A 23,569-nucleotide genomic window follows, 5' to 3' on the forward strand; every position below is an offset into this window, starting at 1 on the left:
TTAAAATTAAAAACAAATAAACAGAAAACTAAGCTAGCTTCCTGGTATAAGGTTCCTAACTGGAGAGAAATTTAGCTTTGCTGATTAAATAATGAACCCCTTACCTCACTTCTTTAGCTCCTCTACACGCTCTGAATGATTATCTGAAGAATGGCAGGCTATGAAGATACAAAAGTAGACAGACACCTGACCCCTGGTGCCGCCTGTGGAGGTAACACAGCTGTAGTACACTACAGCCTATTATTACTATGATTCTGGTATTTGAAAAGTTCAATGACAGCCAGTGAAACTGGGAGTCCAAACAAATGTGGTCACTGTTGCCCTCAACTCTAGCCCTCTAAGTGACCACTAAAGGCAGGAAGTAGTAAGCAATAATACAACCACTGTACATTTCCAAGACACAATGCTTTTGTAAATGCTTATTAAAGTGTACCTTATATAGATCGTTTTAGTATATCAGCATTGTGTTTTATTAATAGCAATTATTTACATAATGACAATTTAATGTTTCCACTCAGGGGTTTTCTGTAAGATATATAGAAAGAAGGAATGAAGAATGTATTTATACCAGCATCCTGTTTATAACTTCCTAAGTGACTGATATTACATGACAGCTTACAGGACTGCCTTCTAAAGCTGGGCTGTGCTGGCCTCCATGACCAGAGAGCTCCTTAAGGCTTTACAGCTTTTGCAGTTCCTTCCCTATGTTCTCATTTCATCTGCAAAATAATCCCATGGTTGTTCAGCTAAATTGGGGCTTAGGAAAGACCTGCTTTAAGTCACAGCTTAGCTCCTAAACAATGGCACCAGGGGCCAGAGCTGGCTCATAAAATTCACTTCCTAGCGTCCATGTGGGGCAGTTCACATGGCCTGTAACTGCAGAGGAGGATCAGTGCCCTTTTCTAGCCCCTGCAGACACTTGCATACTCTGCCGTATACGTCCATACAGCCATACACACATAAATTAAAACTAAAACCAAAAACTAATAACACCAGCACAAGAACTTGGCTTTTCTGGCTACTTAAGTCTGGTGTGTTTTCTTTTTCTTTCTTTCTTTCAAGATTTATGTATTTATTTATTATGTATACCATGTTGTGTCTCCATGTGTGCCTGCACATCAGAAGAGGGCGCGAGATCTCATTATAGACAGTTTTGAGCCACCATGTGGTTGCTGGGCATTGAACTCAGGACCTCTGGAAGAGCAGCCAGTGCTCTTAACCTGTGAGCCATCTCTCCAGTCAGGTCTGGTGTGTTTTCTACTCTTACATTCTCCTTTTGTAGGCCCAGAAAACTTGACCAGAGATTGGAAAACTCAAGTTAGTGGAACATAGCTAATATAACTAATCCCAGCACTCACAACTTGGAGGCCAGCCTGGACTATGCAGTAAGGCTTCCCTAAAAGGAAAACAAGTACCTTCAAGTTGAACTCTTACACCATTTTTAAAAACACTGTTATATGTCACAACCAAAGATAGTTGATAACAAATATTCAAAAAACATTAACTAGAAGAGAAATGTCACTGTACTGTCTATATAGTATAGACGCAACATGGAAACAAACAAACTTGTAGATATTTTGTCTCCGTTTAATTCTTAAAAGAAAACAAAACAAAACAAAAAACCCACCAAACACAGAAAGACTGCACACTCAGTTTTCATTCCCCTCTCTGGCACTCAGTGTTCATATAACGATCTGTCAGCCACCACATCCGGCTTCTCTACTCCCAAAGGTCCATGTCAGTTGGCCCAATCTCTTGCTGTGGTTAGTGTGAGGGGTAAAGGTGTGTGTGTGTGTGTGTGTGTGTGTGTGTGTGTGTGTGTGTGTGTGTTGTTTTTAAGATTGATTGATTGATGCACACAGTGCTTTATTGATGCACACAGTGCTCTTAATTTCTGAGCCATCTCTCCAGCCCCATGCACAGTGTTTTGTTTGTTTGTTTTTTATGTGGTGTTAAGGATCCAACTCAGGCCCTCATGTTTGACTGGCCAGCACTTTACCAATTGAGCCATCTTTCCAGCCCAGCACCCTGAATCTCTTGCAGTCATCTCATACCCTGAAATACCTACTGTTCTCTTAAGTACAGCACCCATTTATTAAAGCAAAAAAGGATGAGACAGGCTGTTTATTCTGTGTTCCTCAGAGGAATAACAGAAAAACAAACAAATCACTATTCACTGTACACAATATGTATCTGTCCACTTGAAAATTTTTCTACTGCTCTGCCGGGGTCGGTGAAGGATCCCAAGATGGCTGGGCGTAAACTTGCTCTAAAAACCATTGACTGGGTAGCTTTTGGGGAGATCATACCCCAAAACCAAAAGGTAATTGCAAACTCCCTAAAGTCCTGGAGTGAGACCCTCCACACCAGGTTGGCTAATCTGTCTGAGACACCACCAGCGATCGACTGGGCTTACTACAAGGCCAATGTGGCCAAGGCGGGCTTGGTGGATGATTGTGAAAAGAAGTGTAACGCCCTGAAGATCCCGGTGCCTGAGGATAAGTACATGGCCCTGGTGAACCATGAGGAAAAGGAGGATATGAAGAACTGTGCTGAATTCGTGTCTGGATCCCAGGTCAGGATCCAGGAATATGAGAAACAGCTGGAGAAAATGAAGAACATAATTCCCTTTGACCAGATGACCATTGGACTTGAATGAAGTGTTCCCAGAAACCAAGCTGGACAAGAAGAAGCACCCATACTGGCCCCACCAGCCCATCGAGAGCCTGTGAGGCAGGCCAGGAGGGAGCCCCGGCCGCATTGAAATAAAATATTTACATAGTGTAAAAAAAAAAAAAAAAAGAAAATCTTTTTCTATTCTTCATTCATTCCTCAACCTCTTGCTGCATCCTCCACATCCCGGATTTACTATGAACTCCATGAGAGCTTTCCTTATGGTATCCTTGTTGTTAATGCTGTTTCAGACATTGGAGAACATACAAAAATAAGTAAGCCGGACCATAAGGCAGCTACCAAAACAAACACAAATTGCTAAACACACAGCAATCCAAGCAGTACATAAATATGTGCATAAGGGCCTCCGGTAGTAAACATAATTAGCACCATTGGAAGAAGCTACAGGAAGAGTGGAGCCTAAGTGATGAGCGGGACTCAGGCAAAGAAAGCAAACAAAGGCATAACGAAACGCGACAGAAAAGTTCATCTCTTCAGAACGAAAAGCTGATAGGGAATGACAGATAACAAGGCTGGAAAACGAACTCGGGAGCCAAAGACTACACAGTGGCGCTGAAGAAAGCGGCCTTTGTTGCATAGGCAATCCAGAGCATCGTGCAGTCTTTAAAATCAAGGTCATTACACAATCAAGTTTAGATAGACGTGGAGACTGTCAGCAAGACAAACCAGAAAGTCATGGGACCAAGCTAGACAAGAACCGGAGAACACCTAAGAGCATTAGCTGCCTAGAGTGGACAGGTGAGTGCCAGCAAGGGGTTAAGACTGAGACAAAAATAAAGGAGAATGGACATTTCCTGTGGAACATTACAAGAAATGACATTAACTATGTTAAAAAGCAAAGAAGAAATAGCTGCTTTAACCATTTTTTCCCAGAGTGAGAGAAAGGCCTAAAGTTTCAGTTTTAAAAATAAATGTTCAGGGTTTCTTCCTGTGCTTTCTTGTTGCTCGCTTTGTTTGTTAGTTGGTTTGCTTTGCTTTGCTGAGGGCTGACAAGTGTGAGTGCAGGTTATTCTGCTTTGTAAGGTTCTGTGGAACGCCCAGTTGAGCTTCAGAACTTCCTATGAAATGTAGGCGTTGTCTTCAAAGGCATGTAAGCCGGGCGAGGTGGCGCACGCCTTTAATCTCAGCACCATGGGAGGCAGAGGCAGGCAGATCCTTGTGAGTTCAAGGCCAGCCTGGTCTACAAATCAGTCCAAGACAGCCAAGGCTACACAGAGAAAGCTCATCTCAAAAAACCAAAAAACAAAACAAAAAGCACATAAATGACCATTGGCAACGTAAGAGTTGGCTTCCGTGGTACATCTCTAGAAGTTATTTCACAGCCAGAACAGGAGAGACAAAAACTTCAATTTGTCTAAACTAAAGTCAGCCTAGGAGGGATAGAGAGATACAAGAAGGGGGGGGGAATGATAGTAACACATTTGAAATTAGAATTCAAATAGTTTTGTGAACTCACAAGTCAGGAAACATGTTAAAGGACCAGTTCCTCAAGGACAACATGCAAGCAGGTCCAAGAAACACAGCAAGTGTCAGATAGAAAGTCCCAATCCCAATGATAGCTACATGGGAATTATGACAGGGAAGGCTGGGCCACAAACTCCCAAGACCTTTACTAAATAACAGGCAGGCAGCTCAACCAACCAGAGTGAACAGCAGCAGCCCTATTCATGAGCTTAAAGTGTAAATACTCACCCTTCTCCAGAAAATCACAAGGACTAGGAGGCAGGTTCACAAACAATATCTGATTTTCCAAAAAGACACAGACTAAAGTAAATGCGTAAAGCACAGGAGAGGCAGAATCTTACTTGGAATACCAATTAAATAACCAATTCTCCTGGATTTCAAATATTTCATCCTTTTGAAAACCATGGGTCTAGGCTTTGTTTAAAGGACAGGAAACTTAAGAGATATAAGGCTAGAGAAAAGTGAGATAATTTGTAAAGGTGTTTAGACTTAAAACCACATACCAATCAAAGTAGCAAAAAGTTTGAAACTATCAGATGCCTCAAACTTTCCAATATGTGGTAAAAATCACTAACTTCATTAGCCCTCGATCACTAAAACCAGAATGCTGCCTATGGACTGTTTACGGAATAGACAATGCTAGGCGCTTTGTCAGCCAGAGTGTCGTGCCAAATGCAAAGAAATTGTTCTAAGCCTGACAGCAGAGACTTCCATTTTACTCCCCCAACAAAAACACCGGTAGGTTAAATGTCTAGTTCCTCGAAAGGAATCCATCAAAGCTTGCTCGGATCTCAATGGACCCTCCAAAAAGCCTCCAGGCTTTCTCACGTCCCCTTAACCATCACCTGTTCAGGTGAGCGGGTAGGAGGCTACCAAGGCAAACACAAACGACTGGGGACGCGTGCAATGACTCGCCCAAGGTCAAAAACATTACAGTGTAGACAAGCCAGGTTTGCCGGCAGCAGAGCCTACGTCTTCTCAGGTGCTACCCCTTCCGGAGCCTCAGGGAGTGGCGTAGGGAGCAGGCGGGTGTGCAGAGAGCTCCGGGCTCCTCCAGCAGGCCCACTCTTGACCACCACGGGCGCGGCCAGCTCCTACACCCACCCTCAGCTAGGGCCCCACCCCCAAGGCCGAGACCCCGTACGCGGGGACCCGCAAGATGAAGTTTGCCCGGCTCGCACCCTACGCCAAGTCCACGGTCTCACGCACTATAGCGGTCCGGCTCAGGACCCCGCCGCCGCCGACACCACCAAGCCGAAGCCGCCGGATATCCAGCCTTTCCCGGACCACCAAGTCCCTCCTTCGGCCCAGACAGCGAGCACAGACGACCGCAGACTTCCTCCGCGAGCTCCGCCCTTTCGCTGCCAAGACGCGCCCGCCCCCGGAGCCGATGGACGGATTTCTAAACCAGTCGAAACACGGAACAGGAATGGGCGCGCGGACAGACAGACTCTAGAGCCAATCAGTACGCCAAGCGGGAGGGGGCGTGGCTCAAGGAGCTGAACCACGCCCCGTCTGTGCTTCCGCCAGCGCGGAAGAGGCGAAGGAAACTTTCCCAGAGTTCCTTCGAGCTCCCTGGGTTCCCGCGGGGGCTGAGGCCGCAGTAGCGAGCGGGGAGGGGGCTGGGGACGGCTGCGGATTGGGTGAGGAGAGGGCGGAGCAGCACAGGGACACTGTCCCATTTCTGAGAGGCGCTGTTGGGAGCCTGGGCATCTCGAAGTCCCGCCTGGGCAGCCTAAGGATGCGGCTGTGCAGACGTGGGCAGAGCAGCCCGGCAGGCATCTCCCATAGGCTGTACTGTAGAGAGCAGACATTGTCTAGGCTGCAAGGTCAGGCTGCAAAGCCCCTCTGTCCCACTGCAGGGCTTCGCGATGCAGCGGCGCGCTCCATTCTGTTAAGCCTTTCGTCCCCAGATCACTCGGATACTAGGGACAGCTCCAGGATATGAGGTGCACACCTTTACCTTAACTAAGCTGCCCTACTCTGACGATTCCTCATGTTTGGAGTGTGGTAACCAGAATGACCTACGAGAGTTCTTGTCGCCTGAGAAGACACCATTCATTCTACACTGGCCATTGTGACTTCCAAACCAGGGCAAGAGGCAATTTAAAAAAAAAAAAAGGCACCAGCAGACGGAATCCGGCTGGGGGGCGGAGCGTCGGGGAGAACAGTCACGTGCAGGAAGCGGAAGCCCTAGCCAGCTTCTCCCAACCTATAGCAGCTCGCGTCTTCGTCTTCGTCTTCTTACTTTTGTTCAGCCTGGTCCTGGGTGATGGCTCCGCCTGGGGATCCGCGGCGCCTCTGCAGGCTCGTGCAGGAGGGTCGGCTGCGCGCCCTACAGGAAGAGCTGGAGGTAGCGGGAGGTTACCAGAGACCAGAGATGGCCGGAGTCTTCCAGAGGCCAGCTGGGGATACCCTTCTCCACTGTGCAGCCCGCCACGGGCGCCAGGACATCCTAGCCTACCTTGTGGAGGCTTGGAAGATGGACATCGAGGCTACCAACCGAGACTACAAGCGGCCTCTGCACGAAGCTGCCTCTATGGGCCACCGGGACTGTGTCCGCTACCTCCTGGGCCGAGGTGCAGTCGTGGACTCCTTGAAGAAGGCAGACTGGTAGGTGCCCACAGCCCAAAAAAGCCACATAGACACACACAAGTTGTGTGTGTTCTTCAGTGAGTCCACTGGATGCTTAACTTTCCTCGGATTCTAATTCTGACCCCGACCTTCCTTTCTTCTTCAGTTAGGACAGTTGCTTCCCGCTGAGAGAGTATAGAAATGCAATCAAGTGGAGTGTATTATTCGTGTGCCCAGGGTGTGTTTTTCTGGAGACACCTTGCATTATTGTAATTTGCATGGCTGCTGTGGATAGGTACAACTGATAAAATCCAGTTGGACATGCACCCAAATTGAGCTCTGTGCAGTTTTGTCACATCTAGTCTTGTAGAGCCACCAGCAAGAATGTTGCTGATACTTTCCCGCTACACAAATCAATTTCATTTCTTGCTAGACTGACGTCTTTTTAGTACCATGTCTGGTCCCTGAGACTCTATGGACTTCTTTAGGTTCATAACTTAAAGAAAGTATTGCCTTTAAGTTATTCTAAATCAGTCAAAGCATAGGGGCTGGGAAATGTATCAGAGGTGGTGCAGCCTCCTAGCACTCATGAGCCCCTATGTTTCATCTCAGCATATCAAGGACAGGAGAGAACCATATAATTAAACCATATAGTTAATGATTAATTTCATACAACATATCTGGCATAAGGAGGTTTATTTGAGGGAAGGGAAAGGGAGAGGGAGTTAGGGCAGGAACAGAGAGAGGAGCAGAGCAGCCATGACAGAGAGAAAGAGAAAAAGACCAGGATAAAGAGACTGAGAGAAGGGCTGGAGAGATGGCTCAGAGGTTAAAAACACTGTACTTCCAGAGGTCCTGAGTTCAATTCCCAGCAACCACATGGTGGCTCACCACCATCTATAATGTGATCTAATGCCCTCTTCTGGCCTGCAGGCGTACATGCAGACAGAGCACTGTATACATAATAAATTAATTAACTAAAAAGAGACTGAGAGAAGTGGAGAGAGCTGGGGAGGCTAGCCAGTTCCTTTTATCTGGCATACCCTTGGTCCGGACCCCGGAGGCTGGCTAATGGTATTCCCCTGCATACTAACAAAAAGTACATCTGTTGTAAAGAAGTCCCACTATATCTTGAGGGTTTTCTGTGGTTGGTATCCATCCTTGGCTTGGCTCATCAACAGTTTTTGCCTGTCATGGAACCTACCCATGTCGATGGACATTCAGAATCAGCTTCCCCTTGTTATTTCTCCACAGTCCTCAGAGAAGTCAGAGGCCCACAGTCTAAACTGTTTTCCTGTGCCACGCCCCCGCCACCACCAGGCTTCTCCAGGTTTTCTTGTCTGTACCAAAGGCCTGTACACATTCCCTGAAGGCCTGGCTTCTTCCAAGTGCCTCAGCTCCTTTCCATCCTGTTTGGCCGTAGGACTCCTCTGATGATGGCTTGCACAAGGAAGAACCTTGAAGTGATCCAGGACCTTGTGGCGCATGGTGCCAATCCACTCCTGAAGAATAAGGACGGCTGGAACAGTTTCCACATAGCCAGTCGAGAAGGCGACCCTGTGATCCTCCGGTACTTGCTCACTGTCTGCCCAGATGCTTGGAAAACAGAGAGTAAAATTAGAAGAACTCCTTTACACACTGCAGGTACCACCCTACACACGCTGTAGGCTGCAGTTGGTTCTGCCCTGGCACTGTCTACACTTGGTAGTTCACCTGCAGGGGAATAAGGATTTGGGAAACCAGAAGTGAAGGCATCAGAACATCTTGGGATCTCTTGGCAAACTATAAGTTTCTAACGTGGTGGGACCTGTGGCTAGCATGTCATGGTGTTGGTCCACTTCTTGAGTGTATCTGTCTTAACCTCCTGGTTAGTTAGATGGTAAGCTGGCTCTGTTCCTCCTAAAGTCTGTGACCCTGAGTTAAGAACTTGGTCTGCATTTGAGCAAATGTCCTTTGCTAACAATGGTAACGATCCCATGCTGTAGAACCCTGGGAAAATGCAACTTAGTGTGGAATGTGTGCATAGTAGGCCCAAGAGTCTTCTAACACAGGAAAGCTGGAAATAAGGCAAGCAGCATGGCGCATGGCTATAATTTCTGCACTCAGGAAGTTGAGGCATCAGGATCCTTGCAAGTTTAAGACCAGCTGGGCAATGTTGGGAGACCCTGTCTCAAATCCCCCAATGCCCCTCCCTCCAAAGAGGAAAATTTGGAAAGTAATTCTTAGTCTAAGAGGTAGTTCGTTGGGTTAGGATACTGAGGTCTTACCTTCTCTAAAGACCAATGTCTGAGATCTGATACACTCTACATAGGCTGGGTAACAAGCATCTGGTTAGTCTCCAGCCACAGCTGGTACTTAGGGATCAAGGAATCCTTTCTGAAACTTTTTAAGTAAGCAGAAAAAAAATTTTTTTTCACCTGGTTCATAAATTACGTGGCCAGCTCTCCCTGTCACACACATAGTCCCCAAAATTTTCTCTTGGAGAACCTGTCAGCAATCTGTCAGTCACCCAGATGGTCAGAGTCTCTCCTGTTCAGTGTGGGGATCATCAGTGGGAGGAGTGTGTTTCTGGATGATTTTCATAGATTACTAGTAAACAGATTGTCTTCAGAATGCTTTTGCAGTTTTGCAGTGAAGAGACTACACTGGCCTTTGAGCCTTACAGTACTAAAGTGGGGAGATGCATTTAAGATTGTGAAAGTTTGACATAAAAGATGAAGTAAATCAGGTGTATAAAGTGAAAACATCATTCGTTACCCTTTATTTGGTTGAATTTTCTCTTGGTAGGACAGTAGTAGTACCTGCGTTTTCCTCGGTGAAAAGACGAGGGCAGATGTGGCTGCGATGCTCAACAGTTAAGAGCACTTAATTCTCTCACAGAGGACCCGGGTTCAGTTCCGAGTACCCACATGGTGCCTCCCAACCATCTCTAACTTCCCTATACATGTGACACACGTACAAGCAGGTAGACAAAACACTTATACACAGAAAATAGAATACATTTTTTTGAAAAAAAAAAAAAAAAAACAAACATTTTTTTAAAGAGAAGACAGAGAAGGGAGCGAGGAATAAGAATTTTGCTTGGTTTTTGCTTGGGTTCTTTGGTTGGTTTTTTTCAAGACAGGGTTTCTCTGTGTAACTGAGCCCTGGCTGTCCTGGACTCACTTTGTAGACCAGGCACCAGGCTGGCCTCGAACTCACAGAGATCCGATTGCCTCTGCCTCCCAAGGGCTGGGATTAAAAGCATGCACTGTCACTGCTTAGTTATTTATTTGTTGTTCTGGGATAACACCCAGTACTTGCTAGGCCAGTGTTTAGCCAATGTGCTACCTCCCCAGCCAAGGACTTAAGTATGCAGGAAAATGTTCTAATTGTCTGCATTCTTTCCCCCAGCAATGCATGGCTGTTTCGAAGTAGTGCAGGAGCTTCTTGATAGGTAAGAACAAATGGTGAGTTGGTGGAAAGTATTTCTTATTTATACCAAGGAGCCACTTGTACAGTCAGCGCTCAGAGTCCACAAACAGAACAGGGCCTGTGCACCAAGGAGCATTGAGAGGAATTCTGGGTCCCCATAGGAGTGTGTAATAGGAGGCCCCAGAGTAAATTAGTAAAGACTCCAAAAAAGTAAGTGTCTCAGCACCAGTAAAAAAAAACAAAGCTGGCCGGGCATGGTGACGCATGCCTTTAATCCCAGCACTCGGGAGGCAGAGGCAGGCAGATCGCTGTGAGTTAGAGGCCAACCTGGTCTACAAAGTGAGTCCAGGACAGCCAAGGCTACACAGAGAAACCCTGTCTCGAAAAACCAAAAAAAAAAAAAAAAATCTTTACACCAAGAAAAAGGATAACGTATTTGAGAGACTGCAAATAATTCAGGATATGCTGAAGTCTTAAACAGTAAAGAGAATATGGCAATAGACCATTACACAAGTTTCCATTTTATTCTGAGCATGTGAGATACCATTGCGGGTTTGAGTTCATTGGCTTGTTTTGAGAAGGATCTCACTATATTTCTGGCTGGTCTGGAACTCAAAATGTAGACCAGGCTGGTCTCAAACATACAGAAATCCACTTGCTTCTGCCTCCTCAATTCTGGTATTAAAGGTATGCCCCTCCATACCCAACCCTGTTGATGGCTTGGTGTTTGGTGTTTTTAGATTTATTTATTTTAATTTTATGTATATGAATGTTTCATTTATATATATATATGTATATGAGTTCTCTATTGCATGCATACCTGACACTATGTGCATGCCTGGTGCCTGTGGAGGCCGGAGGATGGCGTCAGAGGGAATCAAACCCAGGTCCTCATCACTGCAGAGCTATCTCTCCAGGCCCCTTGTTGAAGTGTTTTTAAGCCAAGGGTCATAAGAAATCAGCAGTTTCTGATTGCAGAATATAAAGGAGCCTGCCATGAGTTTCTGTGGAATTGTCTCTTAGGCTGATGAAGCGAAATAGGAGAGAAATAATGGCAGCTGGGCTGAAGAGATGAGTACAGGAAGCGTGGTGGTTTGAATAAGAATGCCCTCACAAGGGCTGGAGACATGGCTCTGAGGTTAAGAGCACCATCTGTTCTTCCAAAGGTCCTGAATTCCATTCCCAGCAACCACGTGGTGGCTCACAGCCATCTATAGTGAGATCTGGTGTCCTCTTCTGACCTGCAGGTGTACATACAGGCGGAAAACTGTATAGCTAATAAATAAATGAATCTTTTAAAAAATATGTTAAAAAAAAAAGAATACCTTTATATATTTGAATGCTTAGTCACTGGGGAGTGGCACTATTTGAAAGGTTTAGAAGGATTTGGATTAGTAGCTTTGTTGGAGGAACCATGTCAGTAGGGGTGGGCTCTGAGGTTTCAAAGGCCTACGCCAGGCCTAGGCTGTGTTTGCCTGTGGATCTGGATGAAACTCTTAGCTACTGTTCCAGCGCCTGCCCACATGCCCCGGGCTTCTACCATGATAATAACTGTAAGCAAGCTCCTAAGTAAAAGAGTTGTCTTTACACCAATAGAACAGTGACGAAGGCAAGAAAGAAGAGGTGGAAGGGTACCTTTTAAAGGTTGAATACTAAAAAAAAAAAAAAAAAAGGGTAGAAGCAATGGGAATAGGTAAATAACTCAGTGGAAAGCCTGGGCATGTAGCTCAGTGGTGGAGCACGGGCCTAGCATATGTAAGGCCATGGGTTCTGTCCCAAGCACCACAAAAAGTAAAGAAGGAGAAAGGGAACATCAAGGACAACTTTCACCATGTGGCACCTGTGCTACTTGCTGAGACATTGGGCAGCAGAAGAGGAGCAAGTTTGGGGGAAACATAGACATTGCACTTTGGGACAGGTGGAGTAGTCGTACCTCTTTGGGAGGTCAAAGCAAAGAGTTCAAATAGGCAGGGTCACGATGGGCCAGATACAAATGTGCGGCTTCAAAACATGAGCAGTGGTACGAGGTTAGAAGTGGGAGAGATAACTTGGTCAAAGCAAAGAGCGCTCAACCCCGGGTCCTAAAAGTATGTGTCTAGCACTTAGACTCACAGATTTGCGTTTCTGCAGTTTTGTTAATACTCTTTCCTGAAGAGACCCTTTTCAAGCACCTTTGTGTGTTAGGCCAGGGTAATGAGCTAAACATAGCCCTTCTCCAGGGCCCTTCATATAGGCTAATGAAGAAGACCGGACAGTAATCCCACAGAACCACAGAATTAAAAAGCTACATACGCCGGGCATGGTGGCGCACGCCTTTAATCCCAGCACTCGGGAGGCAGAGGCAGGCGGATCACTGTGAGTTCGAGGCCAGCCTGGTCTACAGAGTGAGTTCAGGATGGCCAAGGCTACACAGAGAAACCCTGTCTCGAAAAACCAAAAAAAATAAAAAAAAATAAAAAGCTACATACAGTGGTTCACGTCTCAGAGACTCAGGCAGGAAAACCCTGAGTTCCAGACCAGGCTGGACTGCCGCAGCAAGATGGCTGTGGTGGGGAGAAGAGCATCAGGAGGAGGCTGTTGTCAGCTGACTGTGCGTAAGTGTGAAAGCGGAGGTGGAGAGTAGGGCGTAGATGTTTTAGGTAGCCTGGCTGCAGAATTACATCATGTATATGGTTAGGAGAAAAGAGAGAAAGATAGTAGTGAGGGTGACTGCAAAGCTACCAGGCCGAGAAGCTGAAGAAGTGAAGGTTCCAGCAGGCATGGGAAAGGTTAAAAGAGGAAGGGCCCCAAGACCTGGCATTTGCTTGGTTCAGAGGCTAAAATGGTAAGAGGACAGCCAGCTGCAGACTGTGACGGATCATCTGTAAGGTGTACAGTCTGCTGCAGACCACCATGTCGCCTGGGTTGGGTTTGAAGTGGTGAATCTTCACAGCTGTTATTTTTGGATTTGGCTATAGATGTCACTATGAACCAGACTGCCGAGACAGCTGCGGTGTCACACCCTTCATGGACGCCGTTCAGTGTGGCCATGTTAGCATAGCAAAGCTGCTCCTTGAAAAACACAAGGTATAAAGTGGTTTTTCTCTTATTCCTTTATTTCTTCTTTAGAAATTCTGATCTGGGGATAAACAATACACCATTACTCAGCCACTGGCTTCAAATCCAGGCTCCTCTTAGTTTCTCTAGTGGGACCTTTTACCTCTGTGACCATCTGTGCCTCAGTGTCCCATCTCTAAAATGGTGACAAAATATAATTTCCTCAGAAGGGTCCCATAAGGATTAATTGATGCTGGGGATGGAGCTCAAAGTAAGGTGCCTGCATAGCGTGCTCAGGATCTTGGACTGGATCCAGGAGGATCCCACAATCCAACGTACATAAGGCAGTTAGCAAACTAAGGATTCAATAAATAGTGTCACTTAGTAACAGCAACAGAGTGTCGGGACAGAGCTTAAGGCGCTCTAGGCAGAGCATGACTCAACCGTGGTTTAGGTCAGGTCCTTTGATAATCGGACAGACACCATGTGCTCTGCCCAGAAGAACTGCACAGACAGCTAAGCCTCACCAAGACATCTACGGGACTATGGCCCCAGATTCCTCCGTGCTTAATGTTGCTGCTCTGTCCTGCCTACTAGGCTTGCTCTTCAGCTGCAGATACCCTGGGGGCCCAGGCTCTGCACCAGGCAGCAGTCACTGGGCAGGATGAAGCCATACGATTCCTGGTGTGCGATCTTGGTGTGGATGTAGATGTCAGAGCCGAGTCAACGCAGCTCACAGCACTTCACTATGCAGCTAAGGTCAGGTGCTTCTCATGAAAGTGTCCCTTCCCCACACTTGCTTTGTTCTGATGACAGACAGCTGTGTAGTCCTGGCGTCTGTACTGTACGTATAGAGTACATCACCTGTATTCTACATTCCTGATACATCCATGATCCTGAGTCTCAGCTCTTTAATAGAAGCTTTACTTTTTTTGTTTGTTTGTTTGTTTTGTTTTGTTTTTAGGCAAAAATGGAAAGAAGAGTCCATAGCCAGGGCTGCACAGAGAAACCTCGTCTCAAAACAAAAACAAAACCCCACAAAGATAAGATGTTGAAGGGCGATGGAGGGCCTCTCAGTGTCTTTAAGTGTTGGAAACCAAATCGTGAAACTTCACCTTAGTCTAGTTAAAACTTCTCTGTTCAAAATAAATAAATAAATAGCCGGTAGAGAGATAGCTCAGCAGTTATGTGTGTTTGCTGCCCTTGCAGACTTGCCAGCACCCACATCAGCAGATCACAACTGTTTTGTAACTCCAGTTCCAGATCTGACTGACTTCCTCTTCTGGCCTCAACAGGCACCTGCGTACATGTGTGTTTCACACCCCCCCCCCCCAAAACACACACACAAAGTAAAAATAAAGTAACTTGCAAAAATTAACAAATAAGCAATGATTCATTATATGAAATTTGTAGCTTTTTTGTTAAATTCAGAAGTTAAGATCTGTTTAACTGAAACAAAGAATTCCATCTACTGGCCTTCCCAGTATATGAAACATTGAGGACAGTCATAAATGTTTCACTAGAGAAGAAGCTGTTTCAGGAGCCTTACTTGTTATACATTGCTCAGCAGCCACATGCCTTTGTTTGGTTTTCTAGAAGCGAGAGTCAGTGTTTTCTGACCACCACACACTTCCCGTGAATACAGGGATAGCTACACGAACAGACTGAGGGTCCACTCCACAGACATGGGAAGAAAGGCTAGCATTGTCTCCGTAAAAAGTTTGAACCTTCGATCTTGATTTCAGCCTTGCCACTTTCTGACGATCTGACTGGCTAAGCAGTGTGTGTAAATCACTGCGTGAGTGATGGTAGCTATAGGAGGGCGCTCTCTTCTGAGAGCCCCAATCTTTTGCACTTCCTCTCTGCCTGAAAGGTTTTAACAAAGAGTTCATGTGATTGGGAAATTTTGGAATTGCGAGTTCTGTATGAACCACGACATTTGCACTGCTGACCTACATGGAGACCTAATCGCATCGTCCATCCTGATAACTGGATGTTACAAATGTTGCATGATTCGTGTTAGAGTCATGGGTGGTATAAATCTTCCTGAAAACAGGAAATTTCAGTATGTGCAGTTGGCTGTATCAGGATTTCTGATGCACATTGGAGGTTGTTATGGTCTGGTTTTGTCCATGTTGCAGTGCTAATGAAGTTATTTCAACTCTCAGGAAGGACAGACAAGCACAGTTCAAACTCTGTTATCCCTGGGAGCCGACATCAACTCTAAAGATGGAAGGAACCGCTCAGGTATGAAATGCAAATGAGTTGAGGGCCTTTTAGTTGAATACATTGATGTGGGGTGAACTCACCCAGCGTGCACACAGCCCCTAGCTAAAATAGCTTTTCCCTTGTAGAAAATGTTGGAGCCATTGATACTGACATCGTGATTTTTGGTTTTTCTTTTTTGTTGTTGAAATCTTTATATATATATTATGTGTATTGGTGTTTTGCCTGTGTATATAAGTGTACCATGTGCTTGCCTGGGACCTGTGAAGGCCAGAAGAGGGCACTGGGTCACCTTGAACTGGTTGCAGGAGGTTGTACATTACCATATGGGTGCTGGGAATTGGACCTGCGTCCTCTGCAAGAGCAGCCAGTGCTCTTAACTGCGGAGCCCTTTTCTCTATCTAGCCTCTTTTTTTTTTTTTTTTTTTTGAGACAAGATCTCACAAACTCTGCAAGCCTGGCTGGCCTGGGTGCTAGAACTAAAGGTGTAGGCAGGCTAGCACAGCTGCTGAGTGCGGACGTGTCCTCAGCATCGATGCCTCTTGTGTCCCTTTAGCCCTGCATCTGGCCTGTGCAGGTCAGCATGTGGCTTGCACCAGGTTCCTCCTGCAGTCAGGACTGAAGGATTCCGCAGACCTGACGGGCACCCTGGCCCAGCAGCTCACAAGGAGTGTAGATCTCCTGCAGGACTTCTCCCACAGAGCAGAATCATGAGGACGCTTGGAGGAGGAGGCAGGGACGCACATAGCGATGCACATCCTGCTTTTTCTGTCACCAACAGCTCATGTCTAAGCCGTGTTTCCATCTCCTCCTGCATGTTCTTCTGCTGAGTGGCCAGGAGTCTGGATACCTGGCGTGTGTGTGATCTTGAAATAGCCATCTTTTTTCCTTTTTTAAACTGTAATGAGGATTGAACTTAGAACCTCAAACAGGCTACGCCAGTGCTGTTCCACTAACGTCATCACCAACCCCATATCTTGTTTTTTTTCTGTCTATCCTTATTTTGAAGTGAATGTAATATGTATGCTTCTGTAATATATGAAAGTGTAATAAAACTAAAAATGCAAATTGCTGTTTACTCAAGCTATAAAACATAGTTGGCCTATTTAAATTTTTCCTTTATAGCTTTTACATGGACATTTTGTTTCATAGCCAGGAAGGGTGTGTTTTACCATTTATAACAGCATTTACAGGAATTGATGGACACTTTTTTATTTTCTCAGCACTGCTAGTTGCGATAAGGGTTTTTTTGTTTGTTTGTTTGTTTTCAATATGTATGGATAGTTTGCCTGCATGTAAGTCTGTGTGTCACGTGCCTGGTGCCTTCAGAGGGAGGTCAGAGGTGGCGTCAGATTTCCTAGGACTGGGCTTACAGACAGTTGTGAGCCTCCGCGTGGATGCTGGGAATCAAACTTCAGGTACTCCTAACCACTGAGCTAAGCCGTTTTATTTTTTTATTTTTTATATTTTGGTTTTTCGAGACAGGGTTTTTCTGTGTAGCCTTAACTGTCCTGGACTCTCTTTGTAGACCAAGCTGGCCTCGAACTCACAGCGATCCGCCTGCCTCTGCCTCCCAAGTGCTGGGATTAAAGGCACCACCACGCCTGGCAGTATAAGACGTTTGTTTGAATAGACAGGTTCACTCATGAGCATGATTTGCTCCTCATGGGTTGGGTGCGATCCTGCAGCTACTATTACACACCTGCCTTGCTTGAATATTGCGCTTGTCTTGGCAAATAGCAAAGACTTGCAGCTCCTCTTATTTATTCTCCTGTGGAGTTCAAAAGTCCTCTTTCCTAATCACTAGAGAAACACAATCCTAACTTGTAACCTCTTTACCATACACCGTACACCTATGCTCACCTCAGGTGGGATTTGCAATCTCCCTCGTGTCACAGATCTCTTTGTTTGGATGCCTTTTGGGTCTGAGGATGATCTGGTGTGCGATGTTCCGTGTGTGCGTGTTGGGGCCAGAAGGCCATCCTCGGCGCACACACAAAGCATTCTTTTCATTCTCATTCATATTTTCTCTCCTTGCCCCCTTCCTCTTTCCCTCCCTAATAAAAGCCTCTCTGTGTGCCTGAAGCTAGCCTCAGATTTGTGATATTTTAAGTTCCGAGTACTGAGATTTGAGACCTGAGCTATAATGCCTCGTATCTCTTGCTTGCTTGCTCCCCTTTGCTCAGAATTAATTCCCATGTGTCACGTTGCGTCTGCCCTCCCTAGTACTAGACTCTAAACGCTGACTACTACAGGCCACTGCTAACATTACTCAACAGCCAGAAATAATAGTGGTTATCACAACATTAATTGTAGCAAAGAAAGTAGTAATAATATGTGCCAACAATACACGCTTACTATAATACTATATTAGAAATGCTAATAGCAATGCAGATGATAATAACTATTCTCCCTAATTATAGTTGCTCCTTTCATTTCCTTTGGGTCTCTCCTTAAAAATTATTTCCCAGGCCTCCCTACCTAAAACTCCATTCCTTTCTTCAGCATTTGATACCGCCTTCTTTGCAGTAGTTAGCCTCATTTGTCAGCTTCAGAGTCCACACAACCTAGACTCCCTTGGCTTGGCTGTAGGTATGTCTGTGAGGGATTGTCTTAAAATTAAGTTGAGGGAAGGCCCATCCCTGTGGGAAAGACTGTAAGCTTTGTCACAGGTGAAAGCGGTCTTGGCGGGCTTTACCCTTGGACACACCATGGATACTCCCTTAGATTAACCTTGAGATAGACTGGGTGGAGCCATCCTGGGCCTGGAATTCAGGAAGCAGACCTGGGGACTCCACCTGGACTATTGTTTTTCTAATCAACCCTCAATGGGAGAAGGAGGCCACTCTTCACAAGTGAGACTGGCAGGCAGGGAGGAGAGAGCAGCAGCAGGTTGGGACTGGGGATCAGCAAACAGGCCAGACCTGTGCACAGGCCAGAGACACCTAGAGACCCGTCCCGTTCACTCTTTTCCCTTTAACCTTTTTTCCTTCTTGTGTAAGCTAGTTGGGTTGTATACGAAAGTCTAATTGTTAAGAAACAGAGCCTACACATCCCACTGTGGGCAGTTGCTGGGATAAGATTACCCTACCATTAACACACCAGGAAAGAGTTGTCTTTATATTCAGATGTTGCTTTCTGTACCAGCAGAGAGCTGAGTACTGCCCGGACTTTGGTATTGTTATTTTCATTGGATCCTCCACTGCCTGAGTATTTGTTAAAAGTTCATCTCCATCACCTTCTGGTCAGTTTAATAAAGAGCTGACAGCCTATAGCAAAGCAGAAGAGGAAGGGTGGGACTTCTGAGCAGAGATAGTACTGGGGCAAAGAAGTAACAGGACATGTGAACTAGTATAGACAGGGTTAATTAAGTTATATGAGCTGGCTGGGAGCAAGCCTAACCTTTCATAAATAATAAAAAGTCTCCGTGTTGTTATTGGGAGCTGGCAGCATAGATAGTCCCTCACGGGCGTCAGCTGCGTTACCTGCAGGCAGTGTCCTGAGCTGCATGGGGGGAGGAACTGAGCTGGGCATAAGCAAGCAGAGGAGTGAACATGGTGCCTTCCTTTCTCTCTACTTTTAACTCTGGACGTGACATGACAGCTACTTGAAATCCCTGCTTTGACTGCTGCACAGTTATGGACTGACTGTAGCCTGGAATTTGTAAGCTGAAATAAACCTTTCTCCTCTGGGTTGCTTTTTGTCAGGGTATTTATTATAACAACAAAATAGAACTAGACCCCACCACAACTTGTTTTTTCTTGTTAGTATTTACCACTAGCATATATATGTATGTATGTATATATGTGCGTATCATGTAAAATTTGAGTTACTTTTTTATTATCTCTGTCTTCCATTGATATTTAACCAACTTGTGTCAGGAGTGAGGCCTAGAACAGTCCTAGTAGAAAATAAGTTTATTGTCGTACGGCTAGTGAATGCATGATAGCAGTGGTTTCGGCCTGAGTGCGTAATATAAGCTAGCTGCTGTGCTAAACACCGAACCCACAGCAGCTCATTTTCTTCTCCGCCTCAAGCAGCCTTTCTCACACACTCCCTTGAGAAAAGTCAGCTCACGGGCGTTACCTTGCCGCCCCACAAGCTGGCTTTCTTGGTTTTTGTTTTGTTTTGTTTTTTCCGAGACAGAGTTTCTCTGTGTAGCCTTGGCCATCCTGGACTCACTTTGTAGACCAGGCTGGCCTCGAACTCACAGCGATCCGCCTGCCTCTGCCTCCCGAGTGCTGGGATTAAAGGCGTGCGCCACCATGCCCGGCTCCACAAGCTGGCTTTCTTGCTGTTGCTTTGTGCACACTACTTTCTGAGAGGTTCCAGGGAATTTTTTTAACTGCCGGCTTAAGTAACGTCTTTTTCTTTTAGACAGGATCTCACTATGTAGTCCTGGCTGTCCTGGAACTTACTCTGTAGACCAGCCTGGCCTTGAACTCACGGATCCACCTGCTTTTGCCTCCTGGGTACTGGGATTAAAGGCGTACAGCACCATGCCTGGCTAAGTAATATACTCTTAACTCTTAGATTACTAATATCTTCAGTTTCTTCTGCTTTCTGGACTCTTGTTCCTGCAATAGTTCCCTCTAGGTTTGTTCTTTTTCTTCTCTTCCCCATCCACTCCCCTTTTGGTTTTTCGAGACAGGGTTTCTCTGTGTAAGCTTCACTATCCTGGACTTACTTTGTAGACCAGGCTGGCCTCGAACTCACAGAGAACCTCTGCTTCCCTGAGTGCTGGGATTACAGGCATTCATCACACCCGGCTTCTTTTTCTTTTTCAAAAATGGGATCTCAGTGTATATCCTGAGCTGGCCTTGAACTTGCCTTAGCCTTGGCCTTCTGGGTGTTGGGGTTGAAGGCCTGTGCCATCCATCATGCCTTGCTTCAGAGGAGTCCTTTCTGGTGCTGCTGCTCTGTGTCTTTTGTTCACTTCTCTCTTAGGATCTGTCCTTTGACTGCTAATATACTCAGCTTTGTGCCCAGCTCACCCCTCTTTATTCTGCACCTGCTACCTTAGTAGCAGTTTTAGGTGTACCCCAGTATGTGGCAGCCACCCAACTCTCTCCAACTTTATTTTCAGCAGGCAACTGAAAAAAAAAAATTTAGGTGGGGGGCATGGCTTTATTAAGGCTGCCTCACAACCTGTTTCACGCTCACTTCCCCATACTGTGTTCACCTCCATCTTGTACTTGCTGCCTAGTCGAGAGCCACTCAGTTCACCAGGTCAGTCAAGTTGGAAGCCTGTGGTCCTTGCTCCTCCACAGGCAGCCCTGGCCTGTCCCAGCTGTTGGATACCTCTGCCTGTCAGGCTCTCACACACGCTCTCCTCTCAGACCCACATTGCAGCAGCCTTGTAATTACTACTCCTGCTTCTACTTGCGTTCTCAAATCGGCCTTCCATGTAGCTGCCAGAGCACCCCCACCCAGTTCAGATAAGGGCATCGGTTACCGTAGCTGAGTGCCTTTCTGCAGGATGTGATTGTTAATATTGGCTCCTTGTGTGGATCTATCGTCACCTGACATACCTCTGGGCATGACTGCGATGGAATGACTAGATTCTGTTAATTGAGGTGGAAAACCACAACTATAGAGTTGAGTTTTAGAAAAACCATTGTACCTGACATCTACTCCAGACTGATGGCCACGTAGATCTTGTGGTAATTCTTGTGAATAATCGGTGATTGTACCTGAAATGTATGGGGTTGCTCTTTCGTGGGAATTTCAGGACCTTAGCATGACCTCAGTCATAAGACATTGCTGGAAGTCTTATGATGACTGTGTCTGCTTAGATAGTGGTTCCTGAGACAAGTAGTAGATCTGACAAGAGATTTTGGTATTCATGAATTGACTTGATAAAAGGCCTTTTTGTGTAACGAACGATAAAAAGTGATTCTGTGAAACTGCTAGGTGGTCTGCTCATCAGAGCTCCTCCACCCTGCTGCTAGAAAGCTTTTTTTTTTTTTTTTACTTTCTATTTTTTTATTTAATTAATTTATTCAGATTACATCTCAATTGTTATCCCATCACTTGTATCCTCCCATTCCTCCCTCCCTCCCACTTTCACCCTATTCCCCTAGGGCCTAGGGGACCTCCTAATACACTGCTGACCCTCCCTACCCCCCCCATCTCTGCCATTGACCTGCTGCTGTGCTTTCCCTGCCTAAACAAACCCCTATTCCCACCTCACCCCCTCCCCTCCCCCCCCCCCGCCCAAGTCGCTTCCATCAGGTATTTTGTCACAGCAACAAGAACTGTAACTAATACACTGGTAACATAGCTGAGGCTAGCCTAACTTGCTGTCTAGCCCAGGCTGGCCTCAAACTTGTGGTCCTCCTGCTCCACCGTCTTCAGCGCACTTTGCTTGGCTAACTAGGGCTTCCCACCCTTCCTCTAAGACCTACTCCACAGGGCCATCTGGTGGTCCAGATAGCATGCTCTGTCCATGTTAAGCACATCTTCCTAAATTTATTTACCTTTATATTATGTGCTTTGATGTTTTGCCTGCACTCATGTCTATGTGAGAGTGTCAGATCTTAGAGTTACAGACAGTTGTGAGCTGCCATGTAGATGCTGGGATTTGAACCTGGATCCTCTGAAAGAGCAGTCAGTGCTCTTAACCACTGAGTCATCTCTCCAGCCCCTTAAGCACATCTTTTTTTTTTTTTTTTTTCCTCCTCGAGACAAGGTTTCTCTGTGTAATAGCCTTGACTATCACAGACTCGCTTTTTGAGACCAGGCTGGTCTTGAACTCTCAGAGATCCACCTGCCTCTGCTTCCTGAGTGCTGGGATTAAAGGCGTGCACCACCATGTTAAGCACATCTTAATTAAGCTCAATCAGGACAGAAGTTGTCAGAGATAAAAATGGATAAAATTGCAATCACTTGAAAACAGTTCTATCTAATATATTCCTGTACAAAAGGAAATCTGTGCAACAGTAGTTACAGAACAAAGTGAGAATGGACAGCAAGATGGGAAAGGAATAGAACTCTGGCTTAAGAAATGAGAGAAGAGGGGCTGGAGAGATGGCTCAGTGGTTAAGAGCACTGACTGCTCTTCCAGAGGTCCTGAGTTCAATTCCCAGCAACCACATGGTGGCTCACTGGCATCTATAGTGAGATCTGATGTGTACTATATACATAATAAATAAATATATCTTAAAAAAAAAAAAAAAAAGAAATGAGAGAAGAAAAGCCAGGGACAAAAGGAAGACAGCTACCGCTGGATTTAATTTACCCTGAAATGTTGCTGCAGTTCACCAGCAGGTGGCAGACTAGGAAAAAAAGTATCATTCTCACAGACCTTAAGATGTAGACTTTAAAACATAAACAATGATGGAGGAAAAAACCAAACTCACCAGTAATTCCACTACTCAGTTATACCCACTCTTTTTCTTAAAATAAATATTTTTTGTTTTATTTTTATTTATTTGTTGTTTTGGTTTTTCGAGACAGGGTTTCTCTGTGTAGCCTTGGCTGTCCTGGACTCACTTTGTAGACCAGGCTGACCTCGAACTCACAGCGATCCACCTGCCTCTGCCTCCCGAGTGCTGGGATTAAAGGTGTGCACCACCACACCGGCCTATTTTATTTTATTATTGTTGTGTGTATGAAGTGTGTGCACACATGCATATATGAGCGGAGGTCAGAGAACAACTTGGAGGAACCAAATTTTCTCCTTCAGTGGTGGTGTGCAGGGATCTGACTCAGCTCATCAGCTTGCCGGGTATGTCTTTTGCTTTGAGAAATACCATGATCAAAGCCACTTGGACAAGAAAATATTAAATTCACCGTATACTTTACAGTCCCTTGTTGAGAAAAACCAAAGACAGAAAGAACTCAAGGCAGAAGGTTGATGTAGAAACCTCAGAGGTTCACTGCTTGCTCCCGGGTTCACAGGTCAGCTACCCACCTGCCTCAGGGTGACATCACCAACCATAGTCTGGGCCCTCCTACATCAGTTAGCAATCAATAAAATGCTCCCATGGATATGGGCACAGGTCCATCTAACTTAGTTCTGAAGTTGAGGGTCCCTGCTGTTATAAAGAGAGAAAATCTCCATCAAGACTCAGGAGCCAGGTGCTGGGGTGAAGGTTTGCTAGCTCAGAGGGGCACAGAAAGCACCCAGGCTGCCCTTCTTCCTCAGCTCACAGCCCAG

General features: G+C 45.8%; 4 protein-coding genes across 9 annotated transcripts in view; 3 read left to right on the plus strand and 1 right to left on the minus strand.

Annotated features, from left to right (window-relative positions):
* Fbh1 (F-box DNA helicase 1) overlaps window positions 1-5,505 on the minus strand; it is a 32,615-nt gene extending 27,110 nt beyond the window's left edge. The window contains exon 1 of one of the 2 annotated variants that reach the window (XM_051151396.1): window positions 5,368-5,505. In XM_051151396.1, the coding sequence (XP_051007353.1) occupies window position 5,368 (1 nt within the window). In that variant the 5' untranslated portion in view covers window positions 5,369-5,505. Of the gene's footprint in view, window positions 1-5,339 lie in introns of both variants that reach the window. The other variant, XM_051151397.1, reaches the window with a different exon arrangement.
* Window positions 1-23,569, plus strand: part of LOC127194016 (3-alpha-hydroxysteroid dehydrogenase) — a 1,235,587-nt gene that overhangs the window by 467,420 nt on the left and 744,598 nt on the right. The window lies entirely within an intron of this gene.
* LOC127194026 (ATP synthase subunit d, mitochondrial-like) lies at window positions 2,219-2,689 on the plus strand. Its single transcript, XM_051151436.1, has one exon. The coding sequence runs from the start codon at window positions 2,249-2,251 to the stop codon at window positions 2,657-2,659; it is 411 nt and encodes a 136-aa protein (XP_051007393.1). The 5' UTR covers window positions 2,219-2,248; the 3' UTR covers window positions 2,660-2,689.
* Ankrd16 (ankyrin repeat domain 16) lies at window positions 6,396-16,147 on the plus strand. 2 transcript variants are annotated; one of them, XM_051151439.1, is made up of 7 exons: window positions 6,396-6,771; window positions 8,156-8,376; window positions 10,126-10,168; window positions 13,104-13,212; window positions 13,780-13,941; window positions 15,351-15,429; window positions 15,965-16,147. In XM_051151439.1, the coding sequence occupies exons 1-7, from the start codon at window positions 6,431-6,433 to the stop codon at window positions 16,120-16,122; spliced, it is 1,113 nt and encodes a 370-aa protein (XP_051007396.1). In that variant the 5' UTR covers window positions 6,396-6,430; the 3' UTR covers window positions 16,123-16,147. The 2 variants fall into 2 exon arrangements, with proteins under 2 accessions (XP_051007396.1, XP_051007398.1); XM_051151441.1 differs by lacking the exon at window positions 15,351-15,429 and having other exon boundaries at window positions 15,965-16,030.

The sequence above is a fragment of the Acomys russatus genome, chromosome 9 (genome assembly GCF_903995435.1).
Source record: "Acomys russatus chromosome 9, mAcoRus1.1, whole genome shotgun sequence".
NCBI lineage: Eukaryota > Metazoa > Chordata > Mammalia > Rodentia > Muridae > Acomys > Acomys russatus.

Coding starts and splice junctions, on each gene's coding strand:
- LOC127194026 (XM_051151436.1), top strand. CDS start 2,249: ATGGCTGGGCGTAAACTTGCTCTAAAAACCATTGACTGGGTAGCTTTT.
- Ankrd16 (XM_051151439.1), top strand. CDS start 6,431: ATGGCTCCGCCTGGGGATCCGCGGCGCCTCTGCAGGCTCGTGCAGGAG. Junction 6,772..8,155: donor TCCTTGAAGAAGGCAGACTG/GTAGGTGCCCAC, acceptor GTTTGGCCGTAG/GACTCCTCTGATGATGGCTT. Junction 15,430..15,964: donor AGATGGAAGGAACCGCTCAG/GTATGAAATGCA, acceptor GTGTCCCTTTAG/CCCTGCATCTGGCCTGTGCA.